Source organism: Acanthopagrus latus, chromosome 22 (assembly GCF_904848185.1).
Source record: "Acanthopagrus latus isolate v.2019 chromosome 22, fAcaLat1.1, whole genome shotgun sequence".
In the NCBI taxonomy this organism is placed as follows: Eukaryota; Metazoa; Chordata; class Actinopteri; order Spariformes; family Sparidae; genus Acanthopagrus; species Acanthopagrus latus.
The window spans coordinates 10,012,723-10,040,541 of NC_051060.1; the positions used below are offsets into that span (position 1 = coordinate 10,012,723).

The 27,819-nt window shown below is 42.7% G+C and overlaps 2 protein-coding genes across 4 annotated transcripts in view; one reads left to right on the forward strand and one right to left on the reverse strand.

Moving 5' to 3' along the window:
- Positions 1–16,990, reverse strand: part of LOC119012886 (formin-like) — a 29,161-nt gene extending 12,171 nt beyond the window's left edge. Inside the window, exons 1-7 of one of the 2 annotated variants that reach the window (XM_037087088.1) lie at positions 15,358–16,990; positions 9,970–10,148; positions 5,029–5,137; positions 3,315–3,376; positions 1,925–2,565; positions 1,686–1,827; positions 963–1,050 (exon numbers count right to left, since the gene is read on the reverse strand). In XM_037087088.1, the coding sequence (XP_036942983.1) occupies positions 963–1,050; positions 1,686–1,827; positions 1,925–2,565; positions 3,315–3,376; positions 5,029–5,137; positions 9,970–10,148; positions 15,358–16,975 (2,839 nt within the window). In that variant the 5' untranslated portion in view covers positions 16,976–16,990. Of the gene's footprint in view, positions 1–962; positions 1,051–1,685; positions 1,828–1,924; positions 2,566–3,314; positions 3,377–5,028; positions 5,138–5,297; positions 7,477–9,969; positions 10,149–15,357 lie in introns of those variants that run through there. The other variant, XM_037087089.1, reaches the window with a different exon arrangement.
- A 6,146-nt stretch (positions 16,991–23,136) lies between these two features.
- LOC119013079 (ryanodine receptor 3-like) overlaps positions 23,137–27,819 on the forward strand; it is a 122,318-nt gene continuing 117,635 nt past the window's right edge. The window contains exon 1 of one of the 2 annotated variants that reach the window (XM_037087434.1): positions 23,137–23,677. In XM_037087434.1, the coding sequence (XP_036943329.1) occupies positions 23,630–23,677 (48 nt within the window). In that variant the 5' untranslated portion in view covers positions 23,137–23,629. The remainder of the gene's footprint in view (positions 23,678–27,819) is intronic. The other variant, XM_037087435.1, reaches the window with a different exon arrangement.

Genomic DNA, 27,819 nt, shown 5'->3' on the forward strand with positions numbered 1-27,819 from the left:
ATAGCTACACAGCTAACAACAGCTCCAGCAGCTTCCATCCTTATTGTTGATGTCAGTACTGGCCAGTGGTGCCAGAAGGATTTAGATCCTTTAGCAGACGTAGAAATGATGCAAGTAAGAAAAAAAATGCTCCTCTACATTCAAAACCTTACTTGAGCAAAAGTCACATCCATCAAAGTCCTCACTACGAAGCCAAAATAGAATGAAGCTAATATAGAGGTCATTTTAATCATTTAATATATATACAATACGTTGCTACAGTTTACTTTAATAACATTGTCTTTTAGTTTATATACTCATTATAGATTTTTTAAATCTTTATTTGCAGTATTAGGACTACAACATCAGGCAAACAGATATCCTATGACAATTAGCCCTCCTGCTAACTCAGACAAATTTATGTTATTGCTTGAATTTGAATTAATATACATTATAATGCTGTCAGATAAATGTAATGAACTGAAGAGTACAATATGTCATACTTAAATGCAGTTAAAACATGTCACTGAACGTTTGAGTTTCACGTTTCATCATAAGCGTCATTCATGTACTGGAGACACTACAGCGAATGTGGGACTCATAGGTTTATTTCAACTTTAAGTATTGCTCAAAACTTTGACACAATTTATTTTGACAAATCGTGATCGAGGAAATAGTAAGAACAATAATTCTATCTAAATTCTAAACTGAGATCTGTTATCGTACTCCGTTGTTGATGCTCTAAGTCACTCTTTGATACCCTCGTCTTGAGAAAAATGCTTTTTTCATTTAAAGCTCAATATGATGATTAATGAGCTACAATGAACGTGTGGATGAACTTATATTACACAAGCATGTACATGATTTCTAGTTTATTTCCGGTCGCAGTCCTTTCCAAAATCAGCAGCTGACAGGAAAACACACAGCGACACGCGCCGTTTCCCAGCAGCGCACCTCGACGGGTGAAGCGCCCCGTGACTCACCTTGTTGAATGTCTTTCATCTCCAGGTGGAGGCTCGATATGAGGATGCCCACGGCCTGAGAGCGCTTCCCATCCAGCAGCTTGATGAGCTGCAACACACACATTCACACACGCGCACACGCGGTTACTGTGACGACCTTACCACCACAAACCATTAGTCATCGGTGGTAGGGTCTAATGTGAAGAGATGGAGGAAAGTAAACAACAATGCATTAACTGGTCTTGCATTTGTAACAGCCGCTGTCCGAATTTATCAATGCAAACTTCAGTAACAGGTGAGTAATATGAGTTGTGTTTAAACAAATAAGATCTTTAGTCTTTTTATCCAACTGAGTTCTACGTCATCGTCCTTCTCTTTGTCTGTGCCTTTGCTTTTTAGAGGTGCAACACACACACACACACAAAAAAACAACTTAAAGCATTTATTCTAACTAACTGGACGACACAATGAACTCCACTCAGGAATAAAAATTACTGAACAGACACCAAACAACGAGAACATATGATGTAAAGAGAGCTAAATCTAACATTTAACACACAAAGCTTATTAAACTGATAATTGTGTCTAAATCTGTTTTTTTTGAAAAAAAAAAAAAAACTCTCCTCTGACATCTGTGAACTCAGTGGTATCACCCCCTCTAGTGGACAAGCAACGTATTGCGAATAACCCCACAAAACCTGACCTGTGTCTTGCACGTTTGTCGGGTTAATTTTGCGTGTTTACCTTCCTGGCCTTGGCTTTCTTCTCGTACACCTCTGACAGCGGCTTCCTCTTGGTCTGCGTGGTGGTTTTGGCAAAGAGATCCTCAAACTCGCTGGTGTTGATCAAGTTTGGCTCCTCCAAAATGTTCCACAGTATGTTGTTACTGAGGGAGAGAGAAACGTGGCGTTGAATCAGCGTCTGTTTCGATCTGCTGGTCTAAGACACACAACACAAATGTAGTATTGTAAATGTAAACCCACTTGCTGTCCTGGATCTGGATCCTGGTCCAGTACAGAGGCTTCATGGGTCGGGATGGCTCCACTGCTGGTTTCCTGGGAGGTCTGTTGATCATGAAGCCTCCGCCTGGAGGAGGAGGAGGAGGTGGGGGGGCTAAGCCCGGCGCGGATGGAGGAGGTGGAGGGGGCGGTGGTGGTGGAGGACCGTTTGAGGGCTGCGTGTTGTTCAGGGGTGCAGATAAACATGGAGGAGGTGGAGGAGGAGGAGGCAGATTGTGTGTTTTGGTCGGAGCAGGCGGTTGCTCAGATGGAGGAAGAAGAAGGTCGTGTGACGACGGAGTGTCGTCCCTCTGCCCGGCCAGGCTGAGGCTGATAGAGGTCAGGTCCAGCTTTCTGGGGTTCACCTTCTGCTGCTGGGGGCTCGTTCCCTCTCCGTCCTCAGGCGTCTTAACAAAAGTCTCTCGGTCTGTCTGGACGCAGACTGTGCGGAAGGATTTGCGTATGAAATCGTCTCCGGTCGACACAGCGGCATCTTTGAGCTCCCCTCGGGGACCGGTACCGGCCTGGGAGAGCTTGGCCTGCAGCTCCGCCAGACACAACTCCAGACGGGCGACATTGTCCTCGTTTTCCACCCTCAGCCTGGAGAGCTGCTGTCCATAATCCTCCTGAAGACAGTGTAATGATAACAGATTAGCTGTTGCTTGAATTTTTAAAGATTTTTTTCCAGAATATTCTCACTATCAGGATAAGAAACTATTCCGTCCACTACACAAGAAAAGGGCTTTATTTTGCTGTTATTATTATTTTTTTCTGTAAATCTGTTTAAATAAATATACTATCTAGTAACTACGTAGGTGTCACCACACAGGTCACAACAACTTTTTCAAAAGGGCCAGATTTGGAAAAAGGTGAACTGCCAGGAGGCCAGATGTGTTAAACTTTAAGTGTGTAACCATGTAACTTTTCCTCAGTTTTGTCTATTAGTTTTCACAATTGAGCAAGAAAAACAAGGGACATTTTTAGGTTGTCAGCTTCATTCTTGCAAAAAGACAAAAAAAGCGCCTGTGTTAAACATTTTAATGAGTATTGTTTTACTTAGTAATGGACATAATGTCTGATGGACTGACAGAACCAGGCTATCTGTTTCCCTCTGTTTCCAGTCTTTGTGCTAAGCTAGGCTAACTGTTTTACTGTCTTCAAGTTCACGTTTTGTACCTTTTCACGTTTTGTAGAAAAAAAAAAAAAATCTGACTTTAAATGATTACCTCATTAATATTGTAAATATTACAATTCTGAGTTTGAATTTCTTCTCCAAAAACCTACGCAGTGCCCCTTTAATATTTGAATTCCTTAAATCTGGCCTCACACGGCCGCACAGCTTGATTCAGCTCCTCAGCACATCCTCCACACTGACCTGTAGCTTCTCCAGCTCCTCTTTGCATTCTCTCTTCAGCTGCAGCAGAGCAGCCTGGTGCTCTGACAGGACACAGAGCAGGAGAACCATCAGTAAAAAAAAAAAACAAACAAAAACATTCTTTTACAACAGCTTTGTGTTCTTTCTGGTTCCGCAGCAGATGTTCGTCATTACAGCTGTGGTGCCCCAAAGAACTTTCTCGTTCGTGACGAGTGTATTAGTGTTGCGGCCGGACTGATTTTGCAGAACAAATCAAATTCATGTTTCACCACTGCATCATGCTGAGGGGTGTTTGAGGATACAGTGCAGCTGTCGGGGTCAGAAACAACACAAAGGCTGACCACATGACAGCAGCAGACGCCACAATGGAAGACAGACGACAGCGAGGCCCACAGCTCAGACTATGTGGCATGTTGTATTTCAGCAAACATTTATCTGTTAATGGATGACTGCACTTTGTTAGAAAGCGGATTTAGTGTTATCTCCCTGACTGTATTCACAGGAAGGTGCGTGTCTGCACACAGTGTTATAAAACGTGCTTAAATAATTCTAAAGTTAAACAGAGGTACACATTCTGAGAGTCCATCCATTAAAATACCGAAGGAAGACTTTTATACCTTTAACAACTTTTTTGAATTAAAAAAAAATGGGAACTAACACTCCTAGCACCTTTCCATACAAGTTAAAAATAAAGGATTACTGTGAAAGTACATTATCTTTTCAAAATAAAAGCAAAATACAGAAAATTCTAGTTAGAATCAGTATAATTGGTGATAAATTGAACTTTCATTTAAAGTTATTATTTGTTGACCTTTGATGTGATTATTACAAATCTTGTGGTATACAGTGAGTGGCCACTTCATTGGCCACACAGATTTAATGCAATCCAGTACAGTTGAGTCATGACGTCGACTTTCACGAGGCCTATAATGTTCAATGTTCAAAGTCCAAACCTATAGTGGTGTTGCTAGAGGTGTTTCTAATATTCTGCACTTATCATTTCTGTAAATAAGGAGGGGAACAAAACCTCCTAATTTATCAGAGTCATTACAAGTCATGGCAGAGGTGTACCCACAGATAGTAAGCTGTTGTGTGCACTGCTGCTTGACATCATCATTCCACTGGGTGGCGCCAAAGGTAAAACAAAAAAGTGGCCACTGGCAAAAAAAAAAAAGTCTTCCTCTCGGGATGTTTCTGTTTTTGTTAAAATATCAATGATGTCCTTGAAGGCACAACAGCCTCTTCCACGTGTGACTCTGTTAAAATCCCTTCACACACTGAAGCGTCGCGGACTGAAGTTTTCTGCGGACACACATACACACACACAGGGTGGAGTTGTGTTTACTGTGGCAGCAGAGCCTGATACAACTGTGCAGCCACCGCGTGACGCCACAGAGCAAACACTCCGACTCCCTCTGCTGCTCCGTCTCGAATTAACATCTGACATGAATACTCAGCACATAGTGGATGTGACAGGGTGGCGACATCTACGTCACGAAGTGCATTTATTTATTTTCACCATGTCATGTCGCCTGAAAGTAAGAGGCCGTCTTTAAGAGCTCAAAACACAAGCTCAGCACCCCTCTGTCAGCTCAGAATCAAAAATGAGGTCAGAAAAATCCAACCTCTAGAGAACACAAGGGTTTATTCCATTGGGGACACTTAGATTTATAGATAGTTTTGTATGACTAATACATAAATGTGTCAGTCGTACCTGCTTCTGTGTACTTCAGCCCGACTTTTTCCTCCTTAAGTGGCGGCCAGACGGCGTGAAGACGACCGGGGGTTCTTTCCTCTCCCTCTCCGGGGGTCGATGTTTCTGACTGGGAGGAAAAAAAAACAGTTTGGTAACTGATTAGTAACAGAATGAATCTTAAATCGAGCCACTACATCCTCACATAGAGGATAATGATACAAAAATGGTTCTGGTAAACCCAACAAATAACGAGAGATAACGGTTTGATGCCTGATACACATTCGTACTTTAAAGTCAGGTGAGTCTTTCTTCTCCGGCGTCTTGTTGGCGGTCCTGTCGAAAAGCGCTCTCAGCGCGTCTTTATCCGCTCTGATCTTCTTCCTCACGGCCTCCAGGTCCACCTTGTCTGCTGGGTCCTTCTTCAGAGGCTTTGGGGTGAAAAAAGCTTTGAACGCATCGAATGCTGCCTCCGCGCTGGACACAGACGGTTTTCTAGGCTCATTTGAAACCTCTGCTTCCTCCTCTGTTTGGGCTTCCTGACTCTCGCACTCTTCACCTTCTTCACCCTTCTCTCTGGTGTCGTCCTCGTCTTCCTCTGCCCCTGCTTCCTTCTTGTCCTTGCTCAGGAGCAGGGAGATCTGCTCCAGGAAGCCCCCCTGGACTTTAGCATCCCCTTGCTTCTCAGGGGAAACGTCCCTCCTGATCGGGGCCACGGTGTCGTGCTCGGGCCCGACCACCCCCTTCCTCAGGACCCTCATCGCGCTGAAGAGGGCTGGGAGCTGGACCTGCTTATCCGCTGGGGAGCCTGGCGAGAAGGTGGCCCTGGTGAACGTGGATCCAGTTGGAGGGTTATGAGCAGCCGCTGTTATGACGATATTTGTGTCTTTAGGGATGGAAGGAAAGGGAAGTTGGGTGGAAGAGTCTGGGAATACATCTCTTTCTTCATCTTCTTCATTTTCCTCTTCTGCACAACTTTTCTCTTCCTCATCATCATTTTTAAAACACGGAGGGCCGACACATGTTTGCGCCTCAACTCCAGCTCCCGTCTGTGTTGTTGTCATCACGTCATGTTCGGTCTCAGGTGGCCGACCCTTCGCCGATTTCTCAGGATCAGCTCCCAAATCTGAATCAGGAATGATGAAATCGTCCTGGCAGTGATGACTGTCTTTTCCCGTGCTCTGGTTGGCCTCTTCGCTGTCATCCTCCTCGACACCCATTGGTGTGACAAGATCACAGTCGTTACCTGTGCACTCAGTTGAAACGTGTTGACACTCTGCTTGCCGGGATTCCTTTAAAGAGCATTCATCCGACGATACGCTGCCGCCACTGTCACAGCAACTCTCTGAGACATTTTCATCGTTTGCGGCCTCGTGTTGCCGCTCCGTCAGGTTGACATCATTCCTCTCCTCCTCTGTCATCTCTGAGTCATTTCCCTCCTCTCTCGTAGTTAAACGTCCCGCTGGGTTTGAGGTGATCTCCTCTTCTTCCAGGGGCAATATAACATACAATAAGGAGTCTCTACCGCTCTCCAGAGCATCTTCAAATCGCATATCCCCATTTTTCTTCAGATTGAAGCTCAGCTCCGTGTCTCCTTGCGTTACGTCCTCATTTTGCTCCTCTGAGAGAGTCTTGAAAAATTTCAGGATGGCTTTCTGCTTCTCCATTTTCAGAGAATCAGCGCCTCCTCGTTAAGAAAGCAGCGAAGTTTGGAGCAGGAAGTTGGTGAAAAGGTTTTCCGAGAGTGTCAACATTGCGGTTACCGCTCACACAGCTCGTATCTGCTCTCTCACATCAGAAAAAAATGCGAGCCAAGAGGTTGTAATGGGTGTTAAGGCATCTGTGTCGCATGCAGGAATTCATATAAGTGGCTCAAAGCCCATGCAACAATAAATGAAAGCAAGAAAAGTGAATAGAGTCACATCACAACTTGTGAAAATCCGACCTGTTTCCGCTCCAGTTTGGTGAAAAGAAACGATCCTTTTCCTGCTACATCTCCCTCATGTCTTACCAGAGAACGAAACTTCCAAACCTAAAGCTGGAGGCAGCTGTTAGTCTCCCAGTCAGACCAATTACAGGAGAAAAAAAAAATCCACAGAGTAATGGAAAAGTGCAGCCAGGGCTCCATGCCTCTGCCGGCTACAGTGACTCAGCTCAACCACAGTTAGAATCAGATCCAAGTCGCGGCTTTCGCTTCCAAGTTCTGCCTCCTTCCTTTTCCCCTCCGGCTCCTCTCTACTCTCGCTGCGGCAGTTTAGCAAGGCTGCGCCCGGGACGCCGACCTGCATGCCGTCACAGTGTAATTGGAAGCAGATGGCGACTCCAGCCACCGTTTCTGACAACACCCTGGCAGATCCGTGAGCCGTAAGGGTGAGGAAGCCACCCACAGCAGATGGAGGGCCACCACGCCCAGAGCTGACTGCCAGGGATCACTTGCTAAACGTTTGGCCTGTAAATCCACAGTGACAGGGAGGTCTCTCTGCTCCCCCGCAGGCACTGAACAACAGCCGGCTAATCTGAGAGTCTTAGCGGGTCTAACCCCACCTACACTGCGCCGCTAATCAGCTGACATTCAATAGAATACACAGTATGCTAATTTGACAAGTAATTAAAATCAAATAAAAATTAAAAGCATTTTAATTAGCTTGATACTTTTCAATGCATTATGTGAAGCAACCTGAACAGCAGTGGTCAAATTTGGCTTTTGTTTTTGTGTTTGAAATGAATAGACCAACATGCAGATTTTCAAAATAAAGCAACCAGTGATATCACATTCAAACTGGTGACACAGATCGCGATAGATTTATTTGTCGTCTTAAATCACATCAATGCGCTCAACAGTAAAGTTCACTGCTAATTCAATAATCATAAAATTCCCCAAGCATCTTTTTCTGCATTATAGTGTCATATAAAAATAAGATGTCAGATTTGTGCATACAGGACCAATATATATGCAGATATCGATATATCTGTGACTTTGAGGCTCTAAAGTGGTGTACAATAAAAACAAAATACAGTGTTATGCAATGCTGTAAAGGTGAGATTAGTGCAACACTTCACCTCAGCTGACATTAACAAACTATAGAATATCTATATATATATCTATATCTATATATATCTATAGAAAAAGAGGAGGGAAGCTACTGACTACAGGAAAGAATAAAAACATTTAAAACTGTTAACATGTACACAATACAGGGGTGAAATGGTAAGTAGTGTTATGGATTCCTGAGTTGAAAACTCTACCCTTTCTCCTTCACTGCTTCGTATTTGTGTATTTGTGTCTTAACAAGTTCCACCCTTGTTTGTTTTGTGTCACATTATCTCGGCCAGCAGCAGGTGAGCGACAGATCACGTCGGTGATAACGTTCCATGGCATATCATTACACTGTGTAACTTTCTCTGTCACTTATTGTAGTCAGACCGGGCCGGACTCTGCAGTGGCGCCTTAACCGGCTTCACTTAATCATATGAATGCTAATAAAGTGCTTTTGCATTCCCAGGGAGGGACACTGTGGCCTTTATGGGAGCTGTGTTTATGTAATAGGAATGGATCCAGATAATCCTATGAAATAGCATTAAGACCAAAGCGTGCGCGCACACACACACACACGCACCCCTGAACAAACACACTGGACTTTATCCAGCATATGAGGCAGCAAAAATACAATGCACTTTATATAGTAGATCAATATACTGCGGTTAGTGTAGCTGTAATAACATCATTCATATTCAGTTAATGTTTCTGCAAACAGAAACATCCGTGTTTCTACACATCTCAGACTATGTGCTATATTGACATTTGGTGTTTGGTGTACGGTCACGTCCATATTACATGTATACTATCTCGATTTCACAGCAGGAGGAGGAACGGATGGTGGTGCAGAGCTGGGGTTTTTGCCACAAAACTGGTTGTTTTTTTGAAAAAGACTTTTCAAACTGTGTTTGTGGCAGCCAAAACAGGTATTTTAGGCCAAAACATGATGTTTTCCAACCCTAACGAATAGTTTTTTCAGCCTAAACCTAACCTGCTGGCGCTGACAGAGGAAGCTAAGAAGAGAGAGTCACCGAGCAAGAGGCTAAAGGCAAGACTAAATCTCAGATAGGTTTTTTGTGTATAGTTTCAGCTTCGCTAAATAAAAGACTGCACAACAGATGTCGAACTGGGCCTCTTGCGGCTGAATAGCAACATTAGCTGGCTTGCTAAGTTTTATGTCTTGTGTTGTTGCACTTGCTCGATGTTTGTTTTTTTTGTATTACCAAGGTAGCAGGTAGCCTTCTAGTTTTTGATCATAAAGTCAGCCTATTTTGACCGAGCGCACGCATGTAGCCTGTAGCATGTAGCCTGTAGCATGTTGTACTCAGGTGTTATTGTCTCTGGTTCAGGTTATGTTAGCTTAGCATGCTCCACTGAAACAGAAACCTGGGCTCTGTATTTACAGAAGTGCTGTCACAGTCCAAATGCACCAAACACCACATTCTGCATAATGTTGCCTTAAACCTTGTTTTGGTGCATTCAGAGTAGCTTCAAAATTGGAAAGGACAAGGGAAGTCTTAACTGGATCTAAAACTATGCTACATATAATTTCAGAATATATGGAAATCATGTAAAGTCCAGATAGAGTCCAGGAAAACAACTCCACACTTGCATGTTCTGTACACAGAGGCAACGTGGCAGGGCTTAAGAGCTTTAAACCCAGAAAACTACCATTTCATGCTACTTCAGATACCAGAGCTTATACAATGCAGAGCTGCTTTAAACCCCTCCTGTTACGTAACCACAAGGAACTCTTTGTCACACACTGTATTACTGGAACTGTAAGAGGCCAATTTGTTGGACCTGGATCAACAGGGCTGCGAGGCAAAAACTCCACCGTAGTGTGAAAATGTGGGTCAGTGTCATGATGATGCAGCATTATCATTCCGTTCACTCTCCCCCCCCACGTTCAAGAAGCCACTCACCCTGAGCTCCGGCGGGAGGGGCGTGGCCGTCGGCGTGTCGGTGATGTCATCTTCCGGGGCCGTGATGCGCAGGAAGTCGATGAGTTTGGGTCTGGAGGGATGAGACAGCGTCCTGCAGAGGGACAGAGACTCCTCCACCTCCTGCTGCCAGATCTCCTCCTGCCTCTGCAGAGCCTCGTCTGGAGAAGAACGGGAGTCGAATCATAATTAGAGCAGGGGGCCGTATCGATCTCAGACTGAGCGGCCCGCATCCGTTGTTTCCTTATGATGCAAGTCTGTTTCTTTAATGACGGAATCAACGGGGAAGCCACAATGAATCTGACATTTCCCACTAGATTTGGACAGCTTTTCAAGTAAAGCGTGTCGGCTATTCAACAGGAATAGATACACAGGACTGTAAAAGACAGATCACAGCACATGGAGACTCAACACTTTGTAGGAAGGATACACTGACAGGTGAAGTGCATAACGAGCACACATTTTAAAGGACAGCTCGCGTCCTTTGCACAGTGAGCACTGTCAGCCTCCCAAGGCGTACAACAAGAGGGGGTATAAACATTGTTTTGCTCCAGCTGACAAGTCGTAGCGACATTATGCAGACTCTGTAAAATAAATTTTTATTTCTTTTTCTGTAACCTGCATTTTACCCTCTTGTTAAGTCTTGTTAACTGGAGCCTTGAGTACTTTTACAATCCCACCGTGCGATCCCAACTATGTAACTCCCTACTCAAGGCTGTAAGAGATGCGAGATCTGTGAACTTATTTATTCCAGATTGTGTTTTATTGCCTTTTCCCTTTTGTTTTGTTCTCTTCTTTTTCATATATCTTATCTTTATAAGCATACCTGCTCTTTATATTGTCTCTTTTGTTTTCTTGGTTTTTAGTTTGCCTATTCTTACATAATGTTCTTGTTTCTTTACTTCATTGTACAGCACGTTGAGCTATGGTCTCTTTTGTGTGAGAGGTGCTACTGTCATTTCATCATGTTTGTCTGTTGTCTGCGTTGTCTGTCAAATGTGTGTTAAGGACATAGACATTTTCTCTACTGCAAACCAAATCTACCTACGAGTACCTGAATTTGAACATCTGCTGGATTTTTTTCTCTAATCATGGAGGCAAACGGTCAAAACGCTCGCCACACGTGATACATGTTGAAGGCTAAGACTGTAAGCTTGCCTTTATACAAACTAACCAACGCAAGGATATTCAAAAGTCAGCAGTCAGCAGTGTGAAGCTTGTGTGTTACACCACAGTGTCACCATGAGGATGTGAGCCAGAACTTCAGCTGAAAAGAAACATCAGGAGCTTTCTTACTCTCTTAGACAAAGACATCTCCAGCATTCTGGTAGTCACATCATCACGCTCTAGTTTAATCAGTTGTGTATTGAGCTGCTTCACTTTCCGATTTTGGGTCACAGCCAGCGGGCGCCTGTTGCACGTTGTCCTCTACAGCTGCACAACGAATCTAAATATATTCAAAATCGTGACATGGCCGTGCGCAACATCGTAACGGCAAGAAGCTGCAGTTTTCTGATAAAGGTCAGACGTGTGACAAAACAGCGTTACAGTGAAGTACTGTGGTGCTGCGGAGAAGTCCTGGAAGCACCAGCCCTATCAGTCACACTCCACCATGTATACATTCATTCAAAGACGGCTGACTGATGCACTGCGCTGTGAAGGTGACAGCTACTGATCCCCGACCAAATGAGCTAATTAAAAAACTATTAGAGCTCAGACTGCAGGTTTACCGTGAGTGAGGTTTTGAAGCGCTTGCACAGAAAATGTGAAACTAACTTGGATACATGTTCAGGTCATCAGACTATCTAATCCTGTATAGTAGGGTGCGAGATAACTCGAGAGTTAGGGGTTTAACTCCCACTGCCATCAAGCTAAGCATGTTCTGTGTGCCCTGTTGGTCCTGCAGGTGAAGAAACATCTCGCTAATTCCAGATGTGGTCAAAGGCAGCTCAACCTTGAAGAGTGTATTTTCCCTCTTAAATGCCCCACTGGTCCAACTCTATCTTCTGGTACAGCTGCTCTACAGCAAATCTGTCCGTATCATTTCAGATAAAAGGCACCAACAGTGATTCCAGCTGTGCGACTTTTCAGAGCCAGGCTGAACAGCTTGTTGAAATGTGTTATCTGTCCCCGATTTGACCACGAGGAGGAGAACAGGGCACTTTGAGAATAACACCCTCAGAGGGGCCCTGCATGCCTTTCTTCCCTCCCACTCTAATCATCGTCCTCTAAAGATGCGTTGTGTTTCACAAAGCTCAGCGCATTAATCCGATTTGGACAGCCGGGCGTCCCGCTGCACAGCCTGGTCGAGCCTCAGTTTCCTGAGAAGTGAGGATGAGACATCAGACTGCCTGCTGGACTAAAGCAATCATTTCTATACATAAATGATACAGAGTTTTATTCTTTAACATAACATCTTCTTTTTTCATTGCCCCAAAAATAGTTTTAAATATACCTCAAGGAATGTTTAACTGGTTATAGTCTTGAGTTATATGATTACAGATATATATTACAATTGTATCTTTTAATAATCGTGAAATAGTATATTGAATGTTATGGCTCTTCATTGATCTGTATATCCTAACTATTTAAAACTATATAATCCACATTATGGTGAAAATCTGTTTTATATTTGCATTACTGGTAAATGATTCGGTTAATGGAGAGTTCATACACACAAATGACACATAGATGTCACCAAGGCAACATTACTGTATTTCAGTATGATCTAGAGAGACATGAGCAGTACATGCACCTATACAACCCGGGGTGCATACAACTTTTTTTTTTTTGTTAAATTAAAGTGCCTTTCAAGCCCTTTTAAGGAAAGTAAACCAATGATTTCTGAGCTCTCAAAGCCTTTAATTGTAATGTTAATTGTTAAGTTCACATTTTAATTGTTACTCTGAGTACGAAGTGCGAAAAATTACGTTTACAGAATTTCTTTGTAGCCACAGAAACCAACGCATTTCGTTGCTTTTCCGATTTTACATGCTGACCAGTTTAACTTGATCGCATGTATAGGTGTGTGTAAGTCCTCATCATCCTCTTGACTTGTTCCATGCTCGAGATCGTAAATCAGGAATTACAGCGGGTGTGCATGATGGAGAGAGTTACATAAACTGGAGATTTTTGCGTCACTGGAGAGTGATTGTGCTCAAGCACCCCTGAAAAACGAAACGGCTAAAATTAAGCAGTTCCAGACTTTCATGACTTTGTTCGAACCCAGACAACCTTTTTTACTTCCATGCAATTGAATCAGTGTTCCTGTCACAGGCCTCTGTCCCGGGCTGTAGTGTCCTCGGGGTAGTGTCAGCTCACACACAGGAACACACACACACACACACATTTTCTGCTTGTCTGCTCTCTGTCCCAGGTCAGCGCCAGCGAAGGACAATGAGAGTATCCACGTCAGGTGCTCAGCAGTACTCCATGCCTGAGTGAGCGCAGACACACACACACACACACACACACACACACACACACACACAGACGTGGTGGTATGTCAAACCAGCATGGGGTCATTATTTACAGACTACCACACATCCTTCTGCAGAGAGACAGACAGAGAGAGAGAGAGAGAGAGAGAGAGAGAGAGAGAGAGAGACTACAGTGGAGAAAGGGTCCAGACACCACCAGGCTGAGTCTTAATGGATGTGTAAATCTGACAGTCAGGACTCAGCGTGCAGCACCTCTAAAGCCGTCTGCTCTTTCTCCTCCGTTCACATCACCAACCAACCACCAAAAGTCAACGTCACGCTGTTCTGCTCTTCACGCTGATACGTAGCTTAATCCACCGCAGGCCGACTGACCATGAAGCGCAAAATGAGACACACATGAAACTAACTACAGTTACAAGATACAGTTATGCTATTAAATCCTTTAAAATACCTATATTCATATAAATACCTACAGAAGTAAACAGAATCTTAGAGAAAGTCATGTAACATCCTGTCGGGTTTCCTTATTTAAGAAAACTATACTAACAGTTCTCAAGTCTTGTCTTCTGGGCATCGGTCATAACTTGAGGCCATTTTTTTCACCTGTGTATGTTTATGTGTTTGTTGGTTTGTCAGCAGAATTACACAAAATCCGCTGAGCGAATTTCCACGAAACCTGAATGGATGATGGATCTCAGCCCAGAACAGACCCCATTAACTTTTGACATGAAGCCATGAATGTTTTGGCACTTTCTTTAACAGTGTGACTGAGGGAATTTTTCACAATTTTCCTCCATTTCTTAGGGAATCATGCATGGACTTTAAAGAAAAGTGTGAGTGAGTACAAAGGGGATTGTTCTAGTCTGGTCTTGGTGACGGTATGCATTCTACTCAGGGTAATTCAGTCTCTTTCTTTGATCGCAAAGCCACTTATCAATATTGTTGTTTTTGTATCTTTTAAAGTGTACCTAGTTGTGTTAACATTTAACATAACATTTTGCATGGGGGGCAGTATTCTTAGTCCCTCAAGTGAAGTATTAAGTAAAAGTACTGCTATTTTTCAAAATTGAGTTATTTAACTTGCAACAGAATTGTTGGGCTGTATGGTTAAAATCAATATCACATTATTAATGTATATAATATGAATATTTTGACAATTACTTTATTTATCAAATCATGGGAAATGTCTGCAGAATCACACGTTGACTTTGTGAACTATGCTTCACTACGTCAAGCATCTGAAATCAAACCATGTCTCACCTGAGGAAAATGTATCAGCTGTAATAGAGCTTTCAGTCAGTTCGCAGGATCAGCACATTGTAAATCAGTGTAGTTCTCACTGACTTTGAGGACTTTACTGTTCATTTGGGAAAACAAGCTGAGGTTTGACATTCGTTCTTGACCATTCATTCACTCTTTTTTTTTTTTTTGGCAAAGTTTTGCTTTTGGAGCACTTTCGAGGTGTCTAAACCCACAATTTCCAGATTCCTAAAGTCTTTACATCCCATCTAAATTGTAAGCACTTCAACAACTTTCTCCTACATTCAGTCTTGAGAACATTTATTATGCATAGATTTAATAAAAAGTCCCAGAACAGCTACTAAGTAGATCTTGAGGTTAGGTTGCTGCTTCCAGGGTCAATAATAAACTTTAAAGCTGAACTTTTAAGCTGACTCGGACAAGAAGCGCTGAGGTGCTATGAGAGCCGAAAAGAAATTCAACATCTTCAGTCCCATGACAACTGGGCGAACACAATCTGCTGATGAAGATCATGTGATGCGATCAAAAGCTCTGGAGCAGAAGCTAGATAAACCTTGTTTCCTCACAGGTCAAAACTGAACTTTGACCCCCAGCTTCAGTTACTGCTTTTCTTAGTTTTCATTTACAGACCCATACTTTTTTTTTGTTGCTGCAAAGTCAGCAATATTACCTGACAAGAGTAGGTCATCTTGATCGGCCACCGTCTCGCTGGTGCGTCTGGATGTCAACGTCTGATTCTCCAAAATCTTCCTAATATTCTTCTGATCGTTTTCTGTCCCACAAGCGACTGTGGCTGCACTTTCACGGCCTTCATCCCCCTGCGGGAGTAAACTGGCCTCAGCTGAGCTCATCCACCCAACGTGGTGCTCAGAGACTTCTCTTTCATGCTGATCAGTCAGGCTCGCGGGCAGAGATTGCTTGCTGGATGTGAGTTGAGGTGACGGGATGGGAGACAAGCCCTCGAAGCCGCTGGACGTTCTCTGGGAAACATCTAGAATTGAAGAGAGAGTTGGCGAGGGAACCAGGGAGGAATTATTTGGCACGGTTGAGGTGAAGCTGTTAGACTTTGGTGACAGATTTTGAGGCCTTCTTGTTGATCCTACGAGGTTTTGCTTGCAAGAAGTCTTCTTGGCGTCTTTGAAGGCTTCCCTCTCTGCTTTCGCCCCCTCCATCTTGAGGACCTGACGCAGACTCTGGCTCAGAGCTTCACCCAGAGCGTGAAGCTCCTCAACCAGCAGAGGATTCTCTTCATCACACCCCTTGTTCTGGATCTCCAGCCGGGAACAGAATTCCTCTTCCCTCCCATTGCCGCCCTCTCTGATCAAGTCTGAACTGGTGAGACTCACCCGACGTATGATGCCTTCCACCTCCTCAATCTTGCCGATCACTCGCTGCGCTGCAGCCTCCTTCCCCATCTCTTCATACCTGCACTGAGAGGACTTCTCTTCAGCTTCTGCCTTCATTTCTTCTTCTCTTTCTGCCTGTTTGATTGGCGCTTTTAGAACATTCCTGGTTCTCCGGTCTTCCGTCTTCGCTGAGAAGATGTCATTGTCATATTCAGAGACGTCCGTGTCTGAGTCAGAGAGGCAAGGTTCTTCCTTTACAGAGAAATCCTTTCTGCCCGCAGACGAAGGATCAGGAAGCCTCACTCTCCATGTTGGCTTTGGCTCCTGTAGACTCTCTTTTGACACTGAAACTCTTTCTTTGCCAATGACTCTCTTCCTCCTGGCTGCAGGAGTGCACATGATCATCCGGTCTTCTTCCACGTCCCACTCCGGAACGGTAGGGGAGTTTGTTATCCAGAGCTTTGTCAGCCTTCTCGCCTTCTGAGGCATCCGTGGAGTCCCGGGTGTCGTCTTGAGGCTGTGCTGGAAGCTGCCAGCGTAAACCAGCCCCTCCACTCGTCTTCTTCTCTTTCGAGGGATCTGAAACTTGGGGGATTTCGGCAAAGCATCTCGACTCTCAGAGTAACCGTAACTGTTCGGCTTTATCTTCGTGCCCTGCTGGTTGCCCATGCTCATGAAATCCTGGCACTCCAGACACGACGGCAACAACCCGAGGATCTCAGAGAAGTTGTCCAACGCTTTGAGGGTTTCTTTCAAGTCTGCCAGGCCTAATTTGTCTGCTTCAGCTGGACCCTCCGCCTCCTCGCGGTGAGAGGTTAGCTGGGTCTTCAGTGGGGCTTCAAAGGGGGGAGATGGGCCCCTGCAGTGGGAGAGGGATGGACTCACACAGCTCCTCTCAGAGATCGGGATGTAGAGGTGTAAGGTTTTGTGAGTGCTCTCCATGATGTTATCTGATTACAGAGATAAAGCTTTTACAGCATGAATGGATCTCTCGGAGGGGTTACACCACTGACTTCTTAGTGTCAACTGGACTGGAGTGTCCTACCACAGAAAGATACAAATGTCATTTTAAATGATTGTACTTGCATGTGTCTAGAGAAGAGTAAAAACTTGAAAGCTGAGAGCAAAAAGGGCATAAATTGATACTCACAAGCACTGATTAACTGATCGACATTGCCGATATACAATACTGGAATTTCAGAGCAAAACGCAGCTTGTACTGGTGTATCGATACTGTGAAAAACATCCATTTAAACACTTTCAAATATTCATAATGGTGTATTGTTGTTTTTTTATACACATTTGTATTTTTGACTGTAGTAGTCTAGTGTTACGGTATTTTCTTTTTGTTTTAATGCCCCATATTCAAATGTTTTAGCCTCCCTTATGCAGATATTTGCTGTAAGGATATGTCATCTTGGGCACTGGAAAGTTGTGATACATGTTTCTTAACATTTTCTGACATTTTTTGTCCCAAATGATTAATTGAGGTAATAATCAGCAGATTGATCATGATAGGAAGAAAATCATTGGCTTAATCCTACACCAGTGGTGGAACGTTACTATGTACATTTAGTCAGGTATTGTACTTCAAGGTCCAGGTATGTAGGATTTAGTGGCATCTAGTGGTGAAGTTGCAGATTGCAACCTACGAATTACCCCTAACTCCATCCTTCCTTGTGGTGGAAGCCAGATATGCTAAAAGTCCTGTTTTTGCTTCATTCAAGCAGAGCGTTAAGATTGTTGCACCTGATGAATTGTTAACAATGTTGCCACTTAGAAACTTTTGTGCCAGTTGGTTTTTCTAAACTATGGTGACTTCTGCCTAAGGTGGTGTCACGTGGATATTCAAGTTATCTGGTGAATATCTGTATTTTTTCATATCTTGCAAGTTTTATCCAATATATAGTGCAGCCCTGATTCTACTGTAACGAAAGAGGATGGTTCTTAGTGTCAGGTAACCGTACACTTAATTATGAAAATTACATTCCATTTCTGTCAAAAGATCCCTATTGAATTAGAAATTTAAGGCAGGGGACATTTGTAGATTACGTGAGTATTTTATGATATACCTCTACTCCACTACGATCTGGAGACAAATACAATACTTTTCCCTCTACTACACACGTTATAGCCAATTTGCAGATTCAAATATGACTTAATATCTACAAATAAATTATTGATTGAGCCACCCAGCATTGTATAAAATAATTCAAATCGGCCGCACCTTGATAAAGCTGCAACAGTGATGCTTACACATGAATTAAACCCCACAAATAACACATATTATTCTCTGAGGATGTTTACTATGTTGTTCATACTTCTGTACTTTCACTTTAAGTTTTGAATGCATGACATTTGCATGTACCAGATGATATCTGCACTGTGGTCCTGCTATTTCTGGGTACTTCCTTGGTAGTACTAAAGCATCACAAACAGATAAATGGTGCAGGTTTGTGCAAAGATAATGTGCATGTGAAACATAAACAAATTCCTGGACACCCTGTTTGACAGTCATGGAATTTAAAGGTAATTTTATGTAAAGTCAATCCACTGAAAACACATGAGAAACTGTTTCTGTAGCTCTTGACTCTCATTCACAGACTTAAAAATCTCATATTACGTAATCTTTGTAACTTCTCTTTTGTTTTTTTAGGTTCATTTGATCATTTTAGCATCTGTCAACAAATGGTAGCCTAGTTCTAAAAAACATAGGACTTGAATAGAAGTCAGAATTAAGGACAAGGAGACTGAATATTGACAAAACTTACAAAATAATCATTAATTATCACATTATTTCGAAACTTCGTCATACAAATAGAACAAAAGCAACAGTAACATATGTATTCAATCACTCACTCACTTGTTATAGTCCCATCCCTCTGTGTGGCAGCAGGTTTCTCCTCTGACTCTCTGCAGAGACTCTCAGGTGGCAGAGGACAGCAGCCCGCCCACGACACGCACGGGTTCAAGCCAATCAGCGCTCTTTCGTGAGAATTCCAGGGCCTCCTATTGGCTCCTCAGATAAGACTCACTCACTACCAATCTGCATGAGGGCTGACAGGTACCGAGGGGGGCACAGAAAACAAACAGACGGTATGAGGATTTGCTGCTAATAAAGCTAATCCTCTTGACAGCCGTGGATAAGTGAATGAACACAGAATGGACACCAGTGAATGTACTCTGTTTTCAAAAAGTAAACTTTGTTACACTGGTTGAAATGTGAAACATGAATCGTTGTGTTTTTTTTTCTCATATTTCTGTTGTTACTGTTCCTAGCATTATTGTTAGGAGAGGCAGTTATGCTCTCACAATAAAAACATGCTGGAAAAAAGTATTTTAGGTATAGAATGTGACTAAGTACATTTAATCAAATACTGTACACAATTTTGACATACTTGTACTATATTTAAACTACCACTCCACAACATTATCGTAGGCAGTGTTAGACTTTTTGCTCAAGTACATTTATTTGATTACTTTTGTTAATAGTTACTTTGCAGGTAGTCTGTATCATCACAGTGAACGCAGTACATTTCTACATAAGTCAGATCTCATATCGAATCAGACCGCCCAGGCTGATAATCAGTCATCTTGTAAATATTTGTATAATTCACTTTTACTTGTACTTTTGATATTTGAGTACATTTAATCAGTTACATTAAGACTTTTACTCGACTACTATTCGTAAGGGTGACTTTCAATTTTAGCAAAGTAAAGTTTTAACATGATATCTTCACTTTACTTTACTTTACTCAAGGATGACTTTGGGGTACTTTTTACATCACTGGATCTTTGAGGTAACTACTAAAATCTAATGTAGCAAAAATCAAGGGTGTACTAAAAACATCCAAACTAAAACTAATTATAGAGCAGAATCACTCCTCTTAACTTTAATTCATACTATGATATTATCCAGTTATTACTAATAGGTCACTGTGTAAGTAGGACATGTTACAGGTGGTGGAGGTGTTCAACTGTTTTGTCTGCTAAATATTAACATGTAAAGTAACTAACTGTTGTGAATTTGAAATGAAAAAGTGATATAAAATGGAAATACTCGACTATAGAACAAAACCTTCAAAACTGTATAGAAGTACAACATGAAAAAATGTGTTTTTTAGTTACATGAAATCTCCTCAAAAATACCTGAAAGAATGAAATATTACTTCAGTAAAAGATGAAGTTGCCTATACGAATATAACTTCGGAAATAGTCTTAACATGTACTTAAGCATCAAAAGTACAAGTAAAAGTAAATTATACATATTGACTGATCTTATCTGATATCTAGTATTATTCTGATGATTGAAATGTGAGTGTGTGCGTGTGTTTCAAAATATATTTTCATTAGTAAGGTATCTAAAGTATCAAATAAACAGTGGGGTAAAAATAACACATCTATAGGAAGTTTATAGTAGCAGAACTTGAAAATACTGAAGTCAAGCATATAACTTAAACCTAACTGCATTACCTTAGCAAATGTGCTTAGGCTCCAGCACCGCCTAGAATAAACACTGAGTTAAATCCCCTGTTTGTGGGTGTAATCTCTAAATGAACCTGAAACATGAAAGTCACATCTGTCCTCCTGCCACCACCTGACCGCAGACTGTATTTGGGTCAGCTGTCCACCATGCTGAGCTGCCCACCGGTTGGCGCATGCAGCGGGTTAATCTGACCTACTGGCCAACTGTCTCCGATGGATTACAGAAGTTTAAAGAAAACAAGCAGCTGTTGGTGTCACCGAAACCACAACAGTGGCACCTGTACAGAAAGTGTTTACAAAGAAGATGGATGAGGATGCACTGCTTTACTAAAAAATTAGACGTCAGCAGAAAGTGTAGTATTATAGTATTCATCACAGTTGTAGCCTGTGAAGTGTTTTAAATCTCCCATCATTTGATTACATGCTATAATAAGTTGGTGAAGATCTTTATCCTCTAATCAAACATTTCTCCACAAAACTACATAGAGCACCTTTAAGGTTAATTAATATTTTTTCAAAAAAGTGGCTTTTAGTGGGACCTATAGGAATTAAACCTAGTCACTGCAAGGGCTTAATCTGAGAGGAGCTCTGGCAACCACACTTTAGTCAGTTTGAGTTACATTTGGTTAACAGTTAAAAGTGCATGCGTCAGGATCTGTTAATGCTCACAATGCCTTTATTGCTATAGATCCTGAAGCCGTAAAAGCATCTTTAGAGACTGTTAAAGACTGTTAAGGCAACAAAAGTGTTACCCTGCATTTGAAAATTGGCTTTGAACAAAAACAACAAGAAGGAACACGATAACAGATCAATGAGTAATCACATGAACAATTTCCCCCCAAATACACAAAAAATTCAGTGATACAGAAATGCAGACGGACACTGAGCCGAACAACAAGTCTGACAGTTGGAGTCAGGAAAAATGAGAGTGGGACTTCCTTTGTTGTCAGGTTCTTTGGCTTTATAAAATGGTTTGATGTACAAAAAAATGCATGCAGGCCTTAACATTATACTGTGGAATGTGAAATACAGTGCACACAGTTATACTGGAAGTTCACTCCATGACCACTAGATGTCAGCGATGTCTTGGCAGGAGACATGATCCAGAGCAGGTTTCTCTCGTGTCCTGTGAGTGGGACCATGTGAAGTGCACATATGGACACCTGACGCATGCTCACTGGGCTTTGCTCTGTATAGCAACTGATATTGAAGGTACAGACAATTAAACTGGATTATTTTGATAGTCCAGCACTATTTACAATCAAGAGCGACTTTCTTTCTGCATGTGACCTATTATGATCATCACAACAGAATTCAAGTTTTGATAAACTATTTCAGATGAGTTTTATACAATCCTGATGTTGTGTGAATTGATTAGGAAACTACAGTCGCTTATTAATATCTTTGAAAAGAATAACAATAGTTTTTTATGTCTTTTCAAACAACATCTTAAATCTGAGCAAGGTGTAAATGGAGTTAGACTGATGGCGTCAGGGTGGGAAGGGAGCTGCAGTGCACCTGTTTCTAAGCAACACAGAGCTTTACGTTTAACAGGGAGATGCTGTGTTAGACGAAATATCTAGAAAAAACCCCCCACCTGAATCACTTTAATTTCTCTCAAAATAATATGCAAACCAAGAAGGTATAAACAAAGAAAGCAAGCTGGCAAATGAGGCTGCGGATAAAAGTAGCACGTGCATAAATAGACAGCAGTCATTAGTTTAGCATGTGTTTTAACGAGCAAACAACAAGACAAACTGTGTTTCTACATCAGAGGTGGAGCAAATATTCTGATCCTTTACTTATGTTAAAGTAGCAATGATAGATTGTGAAAATACTCATTATTAAGTACAAGAACCTGAATATTGTCAGCAAAATGTATCACACAGGAAGTGTAATGCTGTAAAATGAGCCCTGTGTGTTTTATCAGTATTTGTCAGATGCATGTGTTTTTGGTTGAGGTGAAGCTGACTGAATATACAATCAAATATCTTTTATATTTGATAGTTTGACATATTTCATGTGCAAAATATATGATGACTTGAGTAAATTCAATTTACATTCCATCACAGCATATGGTACGGTACAATATGTACCTCTATTGTTAAGTGGAGTGTAAGTATAGTATGGTATTAAATAAATAAAAAAAAAATACTCAATTCAAGTACAAGTTCCTCAGATTTGTACTTAAAAGTGCATTATGTAGTTTTAGGGACGAAATTCTAATCAGAAGAGAAAGATCCTCATTGACTGATTTTTTTTTTCTTAATAAACAAACTCTCTTTGTTTACATGACCGAATAAACTGAATACACAAAGTGACCTTAAAGGACAACAAAGTTTCACACGGTGTGACTTTGTCTATATGTGGCGGACCCTGCCACCTGTCTCGTTTCAAACAGTGTTCTGAGGACCTTATTTTCCCCTGAGAGCATCTCGTTTATTCACTTATAGATAAAATACACATTTCTGAGTTTGTATCATTTCATCATTAATATTGAAAATATTTAATTTTTGTTGGACTTTTCTTTTCCGCAACTACAAATGTGAAAATAGATTTCTGTGGAGTATAAAATCACCTGATCAGGTGTGGGGTGTCAGGTGTGTGTGTGTGTGTGTGTGTGTGTGTGTGTGTGTGGGTGAGGGAGGGCGAGGCGAGCCATTCATAACTTTACATTCAGGTCTGCCTCCTGACCACCATGCGACACTGAGGGGGGGGGGGGCGCGTTCGAAACTGCTGACTCAGCTGGCTGAGGTTTTTCAATATTGTTGCTCCTGAGCTTCATCACCAACACCACCATCATCATCATCATCATAATCAGCCGCCGGCAGCAGCATCACCATCTCCGGGGCAGCTCGCCCTCCGATGCCCCGTCTGCTGGTCCGCACTGCTGCTGAGAGAGGAGGAGGGGAGGGAGGGTGGATGAGGAGGGGTAGGTAGGTGGTGGAGGGGGAGGAGGGGAGGAGAGTGAGAGGAGGAGGGGGCTCGGCCGGGCTGCCCTATATGGCTGTGGATGAGCTCCATGCTAATATCGGCTTGAGAGGAGCAGCATCGCGTTTCTGCCGGCAGTCAGTGGTGGCTTCCAGAGTCTGAGCAGGCTCCTTCACAGCCATGGCTGAGGGCGGAGAAGGGGAAGATGAGATCCAGTTCTTGAGAACTGTAAGTAAACGTTATTCCGCTTCTGCTTCCTTGTCGCCAATTAACGCTTTCGGAGGGCGGCACGCGGCGCAGCCAATTAACCCGAGCAGCCGCCCCCCCCGGAAAAAGTGGATCATAGAGGGGGGGAAGTTTGGCGGAGCTGAAATGTCAATTCTGGCATTTCCTTTTTCTTTGTTTGTTTCTTTCTTTTTTTTCGCGTGTGCAAAAGCGATGCTTCGGTGGAAGTTGGCGCTGGTTTGCGCGGCGCACCTGTCGACGGGACTCCTGATGTGCGGAATCTCAATGAGACTCAGCCCCGCCGCTGGTGCAAGGGCAGCACTGGCTCCACACCGTCTCCCTCTCCTCCTCCTCTTCCTCCTCCACCCTCCACCGCCGCTTCTCTGTTTATTATCTGTCCTCCCGTGTGTGTGTGCATGTGTGTGTGTGTGCCCTGTGTGGATGTATGGATTGTCCTCCCCCGGGGGAGAGGAGTTTCAGTAAGTTGCGCTCGCACGTCAGCCCGCCCCTCTCGGTCTGCGGTGACTATTTTGGTTGTTTGACGCAGATTGCTTACGGCGAGCCTCGCTGTTGCTCTGCGTGGTTATGCACGGTGCTTATCTTTTGTAAACGATATGACAGCTTGTATGTTGGTGCGGTGGGAATATCTGTGGCGGTGGAGGCTGGCGCACGTCCTCCCCCCCCTCCTCCCTCCTGTTGCCTCGTGAAGCTGTGTGACCCAGGTGTTGCATGAGGGGCCATGACATAGGCGACATGCCCAGCAGGGCTGTCTGCCTGCTTTCACACCAGATGAGTCTCAAAGACATTTTTATTTCTACCCCGAGAGTCATCAGTCCTGTGAATATGTTATGTTCTTGGGGTAATTCCTGGTATCTACGGGCCCCTTGAACCTCATCCAGGACTCCTGGAGTGCCCTGCCCCTCGTATTTTATCGCCATGGATTTACAAAACACAACTTTTCGAAACATCATGCCAGTTTCCTTTCGCTCTTGTCAGTGGTTGACATCTGTTCCTGTCCAACTTAAGTAGCCTGATTTAATGATATTTAGTTTTTACAAGGACTTACATTTACATCCCAAATACACAATCTGCAAACCGTGCTGCTGTGATTTATAAAAAAGCAAACAAAAGTGGATTTACAGTATTTCACTCAAGCAACTGTTGACTTCCATTCATTGATGTCTGGCCCAATATGAAGACCTTTAGTCTACACTTGGGACTTTGTTCCTTGAGTTGTGAAATCCATCACAGTCAGTCAACCACAAGTGGCACTGATGCAGTGAGGAATTAAAGGTCCAGTGTGTAAGATTTAGTTGGATCTATAGGCAAACATGAAATATTATCTTCTTAACTCAAAGGAAACTTTATTGGCAATAATGCCATATGTACAGGACATGCAGAGTACTGAAGTGTCATTCCCTCAGACCCACACCGTGAAGTGAAAAAGATAAGAAAAATATATATCGTGTAACCTAGCAAGTGGGCCAGGATCTATCAGGGACTATTTTTCTGTTGGTGTTTAATCACCTGAAAGATGTTTTTGTTGCCTTCTTTAAAATGAGAGGGATCCTCTTCCTCAACGTCTGCCCAGTAGCAGTAACAGTAGCCCAGAGCAGACAAAATCAATGCTGTCTCTTCAAAGGACCGTCTAGTGTTTTGGATTTTTAGTGCCCAGCATAGGGAGCAATGAGGCGAGGGGTATTCAGTTGGTTGCAATCTGCAGTCTTGCTGCTAGACGTCCCCAAGTCCTACATATGGGACCTTTTTTTTGAACTGCATTAACACAATAAAGTAACGTTCACCAGATGTGTCAACAGACACCTGTTCAACTGTGACGGAATACATACCTCAAGTGGAGAAAAAACAAAAAAGATCAGGGAACAATCGAAGACAGCAGATCATTTGCCTACAAACTTGTATAAAAAGTCTTGTTCTGATTTGGACATCTCTGATACAATGACACAGTGAGACATCTGTGAGAATGTAGCCATGGTTTCTTTATAAACATCTTTTACTTCAGTCCTTCTCAAACTCTGCCATCTGAACAATGTTTAAGCACTGCCTGGAGAGAGACAGATAGAAAAAAAAAAAACAAAGTCTTAGACCAGCCTCCTTAACTTAAACCCACGTCATGGCATCAGAAAATTGGCATGTCCGCGTGGGTGTTTTCCTCACAGCCAATTAGAGCTGTGGCCAATAAATAGCTATGACCACTGCGGAGCTATTTGACACGGGAGTAAATGCCAGTTGTGCCCATTTACATGGAAGACAAAAGCCAGAACCTGTTGGGTGTTACTTTTCTTTCTGTCCAGCGAGGAAAGGGGCTATTTTAAACTTTCCACAGGTAGCTTGTAATGCGATCTTTGTGTTCAATATTGGAAGCATTGGCTGTGACCAACCTGATGACATCATAGGGGTTATTTTCCCTAAGACTTAAAAAAAAAAAAAAACTACCCCTCTAGCCAGAGAACATAAATATTCTGCTGTTTTCCCAGACTGAGAATACTTGACGACAAAGCCACTAAAAGCTGCAGACAGGCTGGTTTGGTCTGTGTCGTTAACATTCAGTGAAGTGTCGCTGTCTTTATTTTGGTTTGATAGATGTCCAGGAAGTCCAACGGTGTTCACGGCTTTGGGATGTTGATGTATACAGTAGTATTATTCTATATGTAATCCCCCCCCCACAGCGTGCAGGCTCGGCTTGTTGTTGGTGGCAGGTGGGACCCTGTAGTTAACAGCCTCTACTATTTGTGATGCCAGTGGATATGCTGACCCATGCCTCTCAGATTCTACTGTCACACTGGCATCCTGGTTATCTGATGACAACAGCGATTCGAGAGGGTGGATGGGTGAGGGGGCTTCCCCAGGGGGTCCACAGTAAGCCACGGCAAGCCTTAAAATAAGAGTGCTAATTGAAATACCCCGCTTTACACTCTGTTGTACATTATGGTATAAGCCTCTCTGTAAATGTTGTGTCTTTTAGTGGAGGAGGAATTTATTTTGTCAGGAAGTGCAATTGCAGGGTTGTTTTTTCTATGGTGGAGTTTGCAGCTGTTTACCCCCCCCCCCCAGAAATTTACATTAGATTGTTTAAGTACCCCGTTATTGGATACAACTGTCAGACTCAGGCGGCGACAGAGGTCTCAGACATTGTGATTTGATTTCAGCTTGGACGCAGTCTCACCTCGCTGTTGATGTGTAACGCTGGGAAAGCTGGCAGCGACGAGAGCTCCTCCATCAAATGGAACGGCAATAAAAAGCAACCGAGAAGAGGAAAATGGTTGCACCTCTACAAGCGCGATGAAGACTGCAGTCCCCTCTGAAACTTTACAGACCCACACCGAAGCTCTCCGTCTGCGTTGCTGGTGGCAGAACTTTAAATTAAATGCATTGAAAGTTCTGCGCTTACTGATTACTTTTTCCGTGGACAGCTTGTTGACTCTCCAGTGATTTAGCTCTGAGTGAAAATGGCAGGAGTGGCGTTCAGTGCACACATGCAGAGACAGCAGTGATTATCTTGGGGTCTTTGTCTTCAGAAAATGATCACTGCGCTGCTGGAGACTGTTTTGGCTTTTTTAAATTCACGGTCCAGTCAGAGTATTTGCAAGTCATTTCCACAGCCCGCTAACTGCAGTGGTGAAAGATCATTGTGATAATTGCAGCACCATCAGATAATTATGTGCAGTCACCCCTTTTATTTGTGGTATCATTGCCTATTGAGTGTGTTGCCGAGGCTAAATAAAGGAGAGGTATTAACTTGGTTCTTCAATGAAATGACACTAGAGCACTTTGTCATTGTCAGGTTGAATGTCAAGTTTCATTGGAAACCGTAGAATTTCTTTCATTTTTTTTGGTCTAGCTAAAAATTACTCCTTCAGTCGTGGTGTACACGACATAATGAGGCATGCTAGGTCTGTCATGTTTTCAGTTTTTAATTTAAAGTCTTTTAAGACCTTGGTATATTGTGTTACAGTAATATAACCATTCTTGATAATCTAGCGCAGTTATATGATAGTCTGTCTCCTTAAGAGGGGTGAAATATGGATATCCTTTGTCAACTGTGAAATAAAAGAGCATTATACGTAATATACACTTTAATTTCTGTGAGAAAAGAAAAATTGTGTCATTTGTTTCAGTTTGATTTG